Below are 12,906 nucleotides of genomic sequence, written 5' to 3' on the forward strand. Positions count from 1 at the left end.
AGGTTGCTATGCAGATATCCGTTTTGGCAAAGCCTGCCATTTCGGCTCCCTGGTTTGACGTCAGCCGTCTTTTCCAGGTTGTAGTTCAGCCGCCATTTTGTCCTACCCCGCCTGTCCTGACAATAAACACTACCAGTGTCATTTTGGAATGCCCTTGATGAAGCAGTAAAAATTAATAGTAATTTTATTAAATTTCAATCCTTGATTACACTTTTTAAAATGTTTTGTGACTGAGAAGTATGGCTAAAGTACCTCTGCCACATACCCAAGATGTGTCTAAAGGAAAAGTAATTGTGCAATAGTTAGAGTTGAGAGCTAAACTAGCCTTTTTTTCCAAATGAAACTTTAAAGGATGACTGGTAAAAAAGGCTATTCAGGCTTAAGTATATAGCAGATATTCTCTCAAAAAGGAAAAAAAGTGAGCCTGTCATTTGAAGGAAAAAAAAAACTGCATTTGTTACCAATGACAAACTCTGAGCTTTCAAACAAAACTTAGTTTTAGAAGTCTGTTTCCACCACAAGACTCAAGACTTTTCTGATAAGCTATGTTGTTGGAATTAACAAATGTGATTTTTTGATATTATACAATGTGTCAACATCTGGAAGACCTGCATGATTCAGTAAACTAACAATTTCCAAATTGTTAGTTCCAATTATTAGTTTCATAATATAGGTTATTATCAAATCATGCATGGCAAAGGATCCCTTTCTTCAGATATTTAAAGTATGAAATGGTCTGATAGATTTTAGTGTAACAAAGTATACAAATTTCATTGATATGGCTTCAGATTCCACTCTTTGAAGATCTACCACTTGTCAAGTTTCAGGGTAGTGTCAAAGAAGAATATCCACAATGATCTAAAAAGGCTATTGAAATACTTTTCCCTTTTTAAAATATGTGCCTGTGTGAGGCTGGATTATTTTCATATAATTCAACCAATACAACATTATCACACTAGATTGTATCCATAAGTATATATGAAAACCCAGTTGTCTTCTATCATATCAGACATTAAAGAGATAAACTATAAAACATTCTCCAATAAGTATTTTTTATTGTTGTTCAGTTACAGTTGTCCCAATTTTCCCCCCATTGCTCTCAATAAATATTGTGACTTTGGAAAATATAGTTCTTCATATAACATGTAATGAGTTTACCATTATTTTTAAATGAATGTTTATTTTTAAGTATGTTTTGATTATGCTATTACAGTTGTCCCTTTTTCTCCCCTTTATTCCTCTCCACCAGCACCCCCTCCCACCAGCATTACCTTCCCATAGTTCATGTCCATAGGTCATACATGTAAGTTCCCTGGATTCTCTACTTACTATACTATTCTTAACCTCCCTATCTACTCTGTACCTACCATTTATGCCCTTTCCCCCTGTACTCCCCCCCCATTCTCCCTCCTCAACCTCCCTGCTGATAAACCTCCATAGGTTATTCATTTCTGTGATTCTGTTCCTGTTCTTTGGTTTGTTTTTTGACAGTTGTGAGGTTCTTGTCATTTTACTGTTCATAGTTTTTATCTTCTTCTTAGATAAGTCCCTTTAACATTTCATATAATAAGCATGTGGTGATGATGAACTCCTTTAATTTGACTTTTTCTGAGAAGTACTTTATCTGTCCATTCATTCTAAATGATAAATTTGCTGGATAGAGCAATCTTGGATGTAGGTCCTTGCCTTTCATGACTTTGAATATTTTTTTCCAGCTCCTGCTTGCTGCATGGTTTCTTTTGAGAAATCAGCTGACAGTTTTATGGAAACTCCTTTGTCTCCTTTTCTCTTGCTGCTTTTTAGATTCTTTCCATATCTTTATTCATGGGTAATGTAATTATGATGTGCCTTGGTGTGTGCTTCTTTGGGTCCAATTTCTTTGGGACTCTCTGAGCTTCCTGGACTTCCTGAAAGTCTATTTCCTTTGCCAGATTGGGGAAGTTCTCCTTCATTATTTGTTCAAGTTTTCAACTTCTTGCTCTTCCTCTTCTCCTTCTGGCTCCCCTATGATTCAAATATTGGAACATTTAAAGTTGTCCCAGAGGTTCTTCAACCTCTCATATTTTTGAAGTCTTGTTTATCCAATCTGTTCTAGTTGCATATTTGTATCTTCCTTCTGCTTCAAACCATTGATTGGAGTCCTGGTTTCCTTCCCTTAAATATTGGTTTCTTGTATATTCTCATTTCACTCTGCATAGCCTTCACTTTCTCCTCTCTTTTGTAACCATACTCAACCATTTCTGTGAGCATCCTGATTACCAGATACGGAGTGTTTTGAACTCTATATCTGATAAGCTAGCTATCTCTTCATCACTGAGTTCTATTTTTGGAGTTTTGATCTGTTCTTTCATTTGGGACATATTTGTCTCAGTACACCTGTTATATAGTAAGGTGCAGAGCCTTAGGTATTTGCCGGGGTGGGGCAACCCACTTTGTTGCATTGTGGCGCGGCCTGAATGTGTGTTTCTTCATCAACTCCTTGGTTGTTGGACTTCCACAGTTTGATTTTCTGGTAGTTCTGGTTATTTTTGTTCTTGTATTTGTTGTTGTCTTTCTTTTGGTTGTGTGAGGAGGCAAAGTGTATCTACCTGTACCTCCATCTTGGCTGGAAGTCTAAATGAATTAATGTTTATATAAATTTTCTCATTTTAATTTCTAATAAATATAAGATATAATCCACATGAAGATAGGATTAATAAGATGTAACCTAATTATTATTATTAATCAGAATGTGTTCAGAGAGCCCCAACTGTGGCCACATGTACAAAGAAAGGAATCCCCTGAAATGAAATGCTATAAAGGAAGCCTTAAATTATCAGTAGGTCCTAAAACACCCAAATCAAAGCAGAAGAAAAAGACTATAATAGAGACCTCAACCTACCTTATACAATTTCAAACCAAGGTCTCAGCTGATATTCAGGGAATAAAAATTTCTCACTAGTAAAAACACATGGCAAAACAAACACTCCCTGACAGCTAAAATAAAGAAAGTGTTTCATTCAATCAGTAAAAGAATTATATTTGATACTACATAAAAAATTGAAAACACCTACAGCTAGCTATTTATCTATAACATTTTATGACATTAATCATAGTAGGGAGACATCACATTGAAAAGCAACTTCATCAGGACATATCCACTTATATTTCTAGTCCATATTAACCTTTGCTGAACTAGTCATTTGGCTTGAAGGTGGAGAGCAAAAAGTGAAAGTAACTGCTCACAAGCAAAGACAGCCCTTTACTTTCTCCATTCATAGTAGAACATGGGCATCTAGGAGCAGGTAGCAATGATATGGGAATTTACTTGTTCTATCAGTTGTGTATAAATAGAGAGAGCTAAGAGTACAGACATGTTAATTATGCAAAGGACATCTGACTAACACTTAATTTTCAAAAGATTTAAACTAAAAGATGACACAAAACACTAAGCATTTTTGTTATGTTTATTAGTTCTATCAGCCAAATGTGCTCCTGAATGATTGAAAGCTAAAATATCATCCCCAGAATAAGTCGAATTATACTTCTATGTCCAAATCAACATATGAAAACCCCCAAATTGAGTGAGTCATCTGAGTTGAAATGAAATCCATTAACAGCATAGAAAGGTTAGTACTTTAGGAAGTCCAGCATTGGGGATAAGAATGGTAATAAAGACATCATATTTTCATTTAGGGTAGTATTAAACAAGTTATCTTCAAGTGAGCCATAAAAACTGTCCTATTAATCTCATTGAACTATACACTTAAAAATAATTCCAAGGACAAATTTTGTTATACATATTTTATCACAATTTAAAACAATAATGCAGTATACCAGAAGTTATTAAATAGTACATTTTAAATGAGTGAATAGTGTGATAGGTGAATTATATTTCAATAAAACTAAGAAATAACAAAGCTGTTCCAGATGGTGAGGCAATCCCAGCTGTTAGTGTCCTCATGAAAGTTTATAAACTAGAGAGATCAACTGTAGTCTCACTAGTGAAGATGCTCAAAGAAACAGGAAGATGTATAATAGTCACTGCCAGTAAAATTAATTAAGGCCTCCTTGGCACCTAAACTTTTCTCATAATTTATATAAGACAAATCAACAAGAATACATGTAAAAAGTCACATACTTGGTTCCTTTAAGCATATTTAATATTTGAACTCTAATTTTTTATTTTCCCAGATCCCAGAAAAGAGAAAGTTTTTAGATGACCAGTATTTTGTTCCAGAAACATACAGCCTTATCAGCTAATTCTTAAAAGAGCTATTTTACAAAGGTGTACCTGGATAATTAGAACAATAAGGTCTTTTAGGTATTTCAAAATGTGATCAGTGAAAAATACATGATTATTAATACCGGTTTTTCTTGAAGGTTGTTCCAGATTTTTAAAAAGTAATTTCTGTTAAAGAGTACAGGATTGTATGGTGAACAAGGAAAATAAAATGTTTAAGTAGGAAGAGGCTTATTAAAAATAGCAGTGTGCATATTACAGTTATTTTTATAGTACACATGCTTAAGTGTTGGCCCCTAGAAATGGCAGACAGAGCTTCCTTCTAGGAGGTACATTTTTTTTCCTACCAATTTATTATCAACATCATCCGAACCAGTGGGAAGGCGTAAGAAATGAAGCAAAGGAACTCTTTTCTTGAGGAAAGTTCAAACAATTTTCCAGACCACTTTGAAGAGGGGTAGAAAAATCAGAAAAAAACATGATTTAGAAAACAAAAATTGTAACACTAGGAGGAAAAATCCAGCACAGAGATAACTGGAAGGTCCTGCTGTCTATTTTGAGATCCTCTGTACTCAGTTCTCAATGATGTCTTCTATGACATACAGGCAAGAAAATATTGACCAAAGCTCTAGTCCAATAATAGTACTAGATAATATCACTTTCAGAGAAAATAATTTCCAGTTTGAAATATAGATGCTCCATGTAACACACCAAATTTACCAATATCAAAAAGAAAAAAGGTACACAAATAAAAGATAACCTAGAAAGCATATTTTCTTTAGCTTCTAAAAATAATAAAAAACAGACTTTCCCCCTCTACTATCACATTAGCTCTTCTCTCCAAAATCAAATAAAACTTTTTTTTTTCCTTTTCAAACCTAAACTGTAACTATTTATTATACTTCATGGTAAGTATATTTCATAAAAAAGCCACAGAGCTTATGAAATATACCTCCCATGCAGTATAATAAATAGTTACCATTTAGGTTTGAAAAGCCAAGATAACTCAAGCAGACCAAGTTAGCTGATATTAAGGTATGTAAAATATGTAGCTTCAAGGGCAGTAATCAATATTTTAAATTAGAGCACTCTGAGCGCTTACTGATTTGCCATGATTAACTCTGTATTTTGCTCTCACTTCACATGTAATTTGCCACTTAGTAGCAAAGGAGCCATTAAGCCCACTTCAGTAGCAAAACCCCAGCTCTCCCAGCTCTCCTGGGAATGTTGCTTTGTCCCACTATCTTTGGGTTCTTCTGAATGGAAGTAGATTCCAATATCTGATCCTGTAACTTTGAAAACAACTTTAATGGTAACCATTTCCACTCAAGGACAGATTGAATTCCATCATCCTGAAAGGCAGTATTAATATCAAAGTAAAATAGATGTGATTGTAACAGCTAAAATAAAATGGAAGGTGTGGGAGGCCAGGCTAGGAAGGAGGAGGGAAGAAGTTCAGCTGGTAAGATAAAAAGAATACTCGAAATTACGGGATCTTTTCAAAATTATACTTCATTTTAGGGCTTCATTTGAAAATCTACATATAAATTTATTTAGAAGTACTAAAGCTATGGTCAAAGTATTTTCTAGTTAGCAGTGTTATTATTCCAAGGATAGGTTAAACTGCAGGAAAAGAACTGTAAATAGTTGCTAAGGACAAGATATTTGCTGAGCTAGAAAAGGAACCAAAACATTGTTAACCTACAAAATTTCTTAAGTTAGTGCTAGAGAATTACATAATTTCCCTGTAGTGTCTGAAGGTGAGGTGAAAGTTCTATTTATATCCACCTTTTTCCTGATTAACTGCCCACTGATGGTATTTGTGTCAAGTGGCTACAGGTGAAACCCTTTGTGAGCAACTGCATTATTTTCAGCAGCACAATGTGACCATTAGTTTCTACTGGCTTAAGAGATCAGAAAGTTCAAGTCCACTTATATAGGAGCTTCTGCTTCTAAAGTTTTTAATCTCATTCTGATTTAATTTATACTTGGGTCTACAACCCAAAATGTAATTATAATTTATAAATGAGTGTGCAACAGTCCAAGTTGGTCAGTTTTCTTAAAGACAGATCACTTCTGAAAAGACAGAAACAGGAATCTGGACATAGATGAGCTTGTTATAAGCTGTAGTGCTGTTTATAAGAGTAATTGGGAATCCTTACCACTTGCGATGAATGTGTATGTATATGTGTGTGTGTGTGTGTATATATATTTGGACTGCAGGGAAGAATAGCGTTACATCCTGACTACTCATAAAGCTCAGAAGGCTCTACTGAAAGGTAAGAGCAGTGGATTAACTCATTGCATATTAACAGCATTTTAAGATTTGACAAATGATTTAGTTTTACTTGGCAAAAATAATCCAAAACATATATACCTGATGCATACCAAAAATCAGAAAAAAACAACAAGTGAAGGAGTTTTTGAGTTACAATTCTGAAACCTTTATCCTCTATAGGATGCTTCCAATATACTAGTCACTCTAGAACAGGCAGTTGCCAACACCTTGCTTGCAGTATCCAGTGTCTGTACTGATCTGCAATTTTTAAAGGTCAGTCAGACACCAGTGTGGAAAAAGTTCTAGCACTAAAGTTAGAAGAAGTGCTTCTGAAGCTGGTTTGGGCAGCTCTGCCTTCTCCACATCTTTCCACTCCTATCTTGGCACTCACTGCTTTTAACTCAAAGAGTCCTTTGGCATGATCAGTGTAAAAATTAGAGTCAAACCTCCAGACACTAACATTTTACTGGCTATTTACTCAGCAGTGCCTGTGGCTAATGACAGCCATTGTTCAACTCAGTAGAGATTCAGTTACATAACCTTCCAAAGTCTCCAAGCCCTCCTCAGTAACTCCCACCACTGCCACCATCTGAAGCATCTCCTTTTTTTTTTTACTTCCTGTTCAATTTGCAGGAATAATTTTACACAAGTGCTGAAGTCTGATGCATAGTTATAACAATGAAGCAATTATTAAGAAAAACAAATTTATAATTAAGATAATAAAATTTGTTTCCTCTCCTTCCCAAATCCCAACCCTTGACAGAAAAGAAAATAAGAAAAAAACACCTATTTTCGAGTGCCAGGAATTTAGTACATTGAGGATTCCTAGTAACTGGAAGTTGATCCCAGGTAGAAAAGAGGTGTTTGCCTCGGATGGGAGGAAACTCACCTGGACAGCACACAGCTCAAGTCTTTTGCACAGAGGAGTCTTTTGTACAGTGCTTTGAGGGAACCATTAAGAAGCAGCATACTGGACAGCAGAGGGTATGAGATACAGTTTAGAAGGCTAGATGCTCCTTCTTCCCCTTCTCACTTCCTTCTTTTCTTTACCTCTTTACCGTACCTCCTAATACCCCATCCTGAACTCTTTGCTTCAGAAGCTACTGATCCTTCGGTATACTATATACAAAGGGCCACAACTCTCACTACTCACTTAAAAAATGGCAAAATAAAAATTAAAATGTGCTTTCAAATATGGAATGAAGTCAAATAAATATATCTGATTTTCTCATTTTCTGAAGTCTAAATAAAATTTCATATCCTAAACCCAAAGCTCTGTACATTTGGTTTTTGTTCTGAATCAAAATGAATTTCTGATAGAGGAGAGCAGAGTGAGAAAGGAATATTCACTGACAGAGTTATGCAGCTGCCAGACTGTGAATAACTAGTCCTGTCCTGGGACCCCTGGGACATGACTGACCCCAGGGGCTTCACAGGCAGATCCTATCACATATTCTCTTTTCATCCACACTGGAGCCAGGATGTGTTGACACAAGGCTGATGCTCAAAACCCAACAACCTCCAGGACACACAGCTCTAACTTTTATCTGGAAGAAAAAAAGATATGTAGGTATCAAATTAAGAAGAAAAAACATATCAACACTTAGAGAATGCCTATGAAATCTGTGGGAATGGTTATTTACATCTTTGTTTCTGGATCAGAACAGAACAGCCTCATTCAGGAGCAAATGAATACAAATTGCTGCACTGAACGCAGATCCACTTGTAGTCATAAAGACATAAAAGTATGTGAGGAGACATGAGGAGGGATCAAGCTTCCACCTTTAGGAAGTTATAGCAGAACTGACAAGTTTCAAAGGGGATTGAGGATTTTGGGCTTACCACCACTCTGCCTTCTGCTTTGCAAAGGTGAAGAAGACAGAGAAAAGGGGTGGCAGGAAAACTGACCACTGTAGTTCCTCTTAGAAAACAAAGAGCTGAGTGAGCAGATAACAACTTCTGTTTGATTACTGATGTGTACAAACAATTTTTTAAAGATAAAAAAGGAATCTCATAAGGCTTCTGCTTTACAGAACAGGAAATAATTTCATCTACTGCATTTGTTCAGGGAGAATGATTCTACAGTCTGGAATTTACAACTTTCACATACCTGAGTGGTTGTCTGTGAGGGCTGATCCAGCCAGCCTTTGCCAAAGAATGGTGTAACTTTCCTCCACCTTCTGTAAAATAAAGCCAATAGGTTTTTCATTTGAATATCCTAAAAACACTTTTGAAAATAGGAAAAGTTTTTTTATATTATAGGTATGCTTCCAAATTTCAACATAAACATAATTAAAATTTTGTTAGTGGAGGAAAAATGTGAATTTTATTCCTTTTTACCTGTTTCTGCTTTGACTTAAAACTTAATCATGTGAAAAGAAAGTAGAGGCGAGAGTACAGAATAAAAGTGATTCTCCCACCCCTAGGAATCACCCTGAAAATGGTCCCACATTTAGTATGTGAGACCTACACACAATGGACTTTAGTATAACTCCTCTCATCAGCCTCAGGAGGGGAGAGAATCATAGGGGAAAAAGGGATGGACTCACATGAATAAATATAAAGGACACATGGGCAATAATTAAGGTGGGGGGTGGAAATGGGAGGGAGGTGGGGAGGACTGAGCGGGGGCACGGCTGGGAATATAAAACAAAACTGTACTTGAATAAGAATTAAATAAAAAAATTAAAGTAAAAGAAAATAAGTAAAAGAAAAGAAAAGAAAAAGGGGAAACATATCATTTGAAGTTAAAGAAAAACTAATGGAGACTAGCCTTTAGTTAAAGGCTAGGAACAGTTTTAACAATGTCCCTAAAGCCTCCAACTGAATGATGTAATGAAAAAAACATTTGGGCTCTAGAAGCTGTCTGCTATGGCAAACTTTAAAATATAGACCTTTCCTTGCAAATTACCAAACAAGTCCTAAGTATGTTGAAGTCTGAGGTACCTTTAAGTGTTCAAGGTCAGCCTCTATCTTATGAATGTACTCCATGATCTGTCTTTCTGAATCTGCACAAGCGGAGGCACTCTGAGTCTCATAACAGGAATCCTCCACAGTTCCCCAGCACTGCTGGACCATTAATTCTGTGGTGAATGGTGAAACTGCCCCATCAGAAAGAGCATTCTGGAGAGAACGTTGCGGCTGGTGGGTAGAGTCCACAAAGGGGTGGCCTTTCATGGGTTGTGGAGGAAGGGAGGAGGTGACCTCCTCATCTGTGGAGCTCTCCTGCACTGTTTCGTAGCCATCAAGGATCAAACAGTTTCCTATTGGTATAGGCAGAACAGTTTTGTGAGATTTAGTAATGCTATCAAAACATCAGATCTGCTGACAACTTTAAAAGCTGTTAAAGAGGGGCAAGAACCATTAATTCCAAAATTCCCAAGTTTAATTTTAAGTACATCAGAATTTTCACTTCAGGTTCAAGTTAAACTTAGCAATCTTTCTTTCATGGTACTTTCTGAATAATTTCATATTAGTTGGCCATTTTAAAAGTTAAGAGCTGAAAACTAATTCCATAGATGATCTTACTGCCATTTCCCCTGCCGAATACCTTTCTTGCCTCATTTTCTACTGTTTTTGTCTTCCTTGCCCTATATTCCTTAACCACAAAGAACTTGCTCTGGCCACATAGCCATATTCTTCTCTGCTATAACACTTGCCTCCAGATATTCATGTAGTTTCTTCCCCTGGGTCTCTGCTGAAATGCTACCTCAGCAGACACCCTCTTACCTGATCACCTTGTCTATTCCCATTACTCTCTGCTGTCCCTTAGTGAGACTTATTTTTCCTGTGAATACTTTTATATTTGATATCTACTTATTTGTTTACTTTTTTATCATTACTCTTTCCCCTAGTGGCACTTAACCTTCATGAGAATAATTGATATTTATGTTTATTCAATGCTACATCTCCCAGCATCTAGACTAGATTCAAAAATCATTTAGTGCAATAAAGAGTCAATACCACATCACACACACACACACACTGCCTGCAAACCCAAACAACATGAACTTTAGCACACAGGACAGTTAATGGCAATCAAAATCAAAGTTTAAATGTGAAAGAACTTGCCTGAGATGTGTAAATTAGCATCCTTTTCTTCTGTTTTAACTGCTCCATCACCTTCTAATGGATTATCATCACTATGTACTTCACAGGCATCAAAAAAGTGCTCTCCACTCTCATCAAGACCTCCTTCTGGCTCTGTAGGAGGAATCTCTGGGGTCATAATCATGTGGTCCAGTACTAAAATGTTACTTGCCTGGCTATCTTGGAATGCCAGTAACAATGAATCCCGTGGAACGTAAGAGTCAGTTAAAGCCTGGGGACTGTAACAAGCTGAAATGTCACCATTTCCAGTTCTAAAGGGCATCTGTCTTTCACCAGGATGATAGGCCTTAATAATTTCAAAGTTCTGGGTTCCACTGTCTCTCTGCATCCCAGGGGAGGCTGTCCTGTATGTTGAGAAATGTGGCCAATCTTCCTGAGTGCTCTTCTCAGTCAAACTCAGCTTCTGTACCAGCAACTGCTTCAACAAATCCACTAAAAGATTTAGGAAGGAGGGGGGACAATGTACATTCACAACTCAGAGTGCCAAAATTAAATTAGTGGAATTATCAATTATATCTCAAAGTAAGCACCTATTTAGTAAAACATACAATCAAAATATTAATTTCATACAGTCATTTTTTGTTTTGTTTGAAAAATAAAATCAAACACCATCTACAGATGATTTTATATTAAACTAGACTTAAAAAGATCTAAATATTTGTATTGGGGATGGACTCCTATTTTTTTTTAAGAGGAGAGACTTTGTTTTTTATTTTTTTTTAGATTATTTATCTTTAGAGGGGAAGGGAAGGAGAGAGGGAGAGAAATATCAATGTATGGTTGCCTTTCATGTGTCCCTTGCTGGGAACTGGCCTGCGACCCAGGCATGTGGCCTGACTGGGAATCGAACTGTGATCATGTGATTCGCAGGCCCGTTCGAAGGCTCAATCCACTGGGCTACTACCCCAGCCAGGGTGAGGTACTCCTATTTTGAACTACTAAGTAAACAAAACCATGTCTTCCTCTATTTTTTCTTCCATATAACTGGAATAATATCCACATGGTACTTCTTAAATGGATGTTGAAACACTGTGTTAAACTAGACATGAAGGTTCTATTTTTTTCTAGACACAGACACTATATACACAGGCATCATTTTTTCTAATTTTATTAGCCACACAGAACATTTATTTTATCATTTAGAATAACCTACAGAATTTCCTTAAATAGTGAAGAAGAAAATAGACTTCTTTGTGGAAAAAAACTTAATTCTGATGATTGGCAGTATGTATAATTTCAAAAAATAAGAAAATATTTATTAGTTTTTTATAAATGGCCTTACTCATGGCACAGCTTCCTTAGATTGTTAAAAACAGAACAAATTTGATTTTGAATGGGCAAGTCTATGCTGTAAGGTCATTCATACAATGATAGTTACTGAGACAAGGTCAGTCAAACCATTAGAAATCTTAATTGTACTTATAAAAGCCTAACCACTATGTTCTACACCTGAAACTAATATAATACTGAATGTCAACTGCAATTAAAAATATTTTTAAAATTTTAAAAATAAATCAATATCAATATTAATTCAGAAGATTCCAGAATTAATTCGGTTTTAAAGAACTTGACTAGTTCCCTACTTTCAGCTCGGGCTTAATTTCTACCTCCTGTTTCTCCACATAGCTATGAATCTTTGACCCTCTGTCTTTCTGCTTTACATTCATTTTCTGAGAGATGCTCTAAAGTCTTATGGTTTTGACACTAAAATCCATCTCTTTCCCTAGTCTCTCTAGAAAGTTCCAGTCTTAAACTCTAACGTCCTACTCATCATTTCTTAAGTGGCTTATCATTCACTATATTAAGCTCAACATGTTTTAAAAGTAAGCCTATACTCTTTGGCAAATAAAAAAGGGGGGGAAAGTGTAACAGTGGGCAGTGTTGGTTCTTTAAGACTTTAATTTCTGATAAAAAAAATTAGTTATTTCTAAATTTTCCCTTTCTTTTACACTCACATCCAAACAAGTTAATTGTTTTAAATATTTGTTGACTACTCACTTTATATTTATTCCTCTGACATCACTCTAGTTCAAACCCTTTTAGCCTCAAGCCCAGGCTACTACAATAGTTTAATGGTAACTGTACCACTCCAAACCTCTTTTCATTAAAACCCTTTAAAAGCTTGCAGTCAATTAATCTCTTTTCATTAGTTATACCATAGTTTAAAAACTTCAAATGGTTCTCTACAGCTAAAGCAATCATTCTCAAGCTTCTCCCTAACTCCAAATACGTCTGAGAAATGTGATACACTCCCTTTTGGAACTGATTATCAATGAGTGGAGAGGGAGGGGGTTAG

General features: G+C 35.9%; 1 protein-coding gene across 6 annotated transcripts in view; it reads right to left on the reverse strand.

Moving 5' to 3' along the window:
- Positions 1 to 4,379: 4,379 nt before the first annotated feature.
- ARHGEF12 (Rho guanine nucleotide exchange factor 12) overlaps positions 4,380 to 12,906 on the reverse strand; it is a 212,784-nt gene continuing 204,257 nt past the window's right edge. For all 6 annotated transcript variants that reach the window (XM_037028530.1, XM_037028529.1, XM_037028532.1 and 3 more), the window contains 4 exons: positions 10,572 to 11,042; positions 9,447 to 9,763; positions 8,611 to 8,680; positions 4,380 to 8,047 (listed from right to left, as the gene is read on the reverse strand). In XM_037028530.1, coding sequence (XP_036884425.1) covers positions 8,037 to 8,047; positions 8,611 to 8,680; positions 9,447 to 9,763; positions 10,572 to 11,042 — 869 coding nt within the window. In that variant the 3' untranslated portion in view covers positions 4,380 to 8,036. The remainder of the gene's footprint in view (positions 8,048 to 8,610; positions 8,681 to 9,446; positions 9,764 to 10,571; positions 11,043 to 12,906) is intronic.

Source organism: Sturnira hondurensis, unplaced genomic scaffold (assembly GCF_014824575.4).
Source record: "Sturnira hondurensis isolate 20B ecotype Veracruz unplaced genomic scaffold, ASM1482457v3 Scaffold0019996, whole genome shotgun sequence".
Taxonomy (NCBI): Eukaryota; Metazoa; Chordata; class Mammalia; order Chiroptera; family Phyllostomidae; genus Sturnira; species Sturnira hondurensis.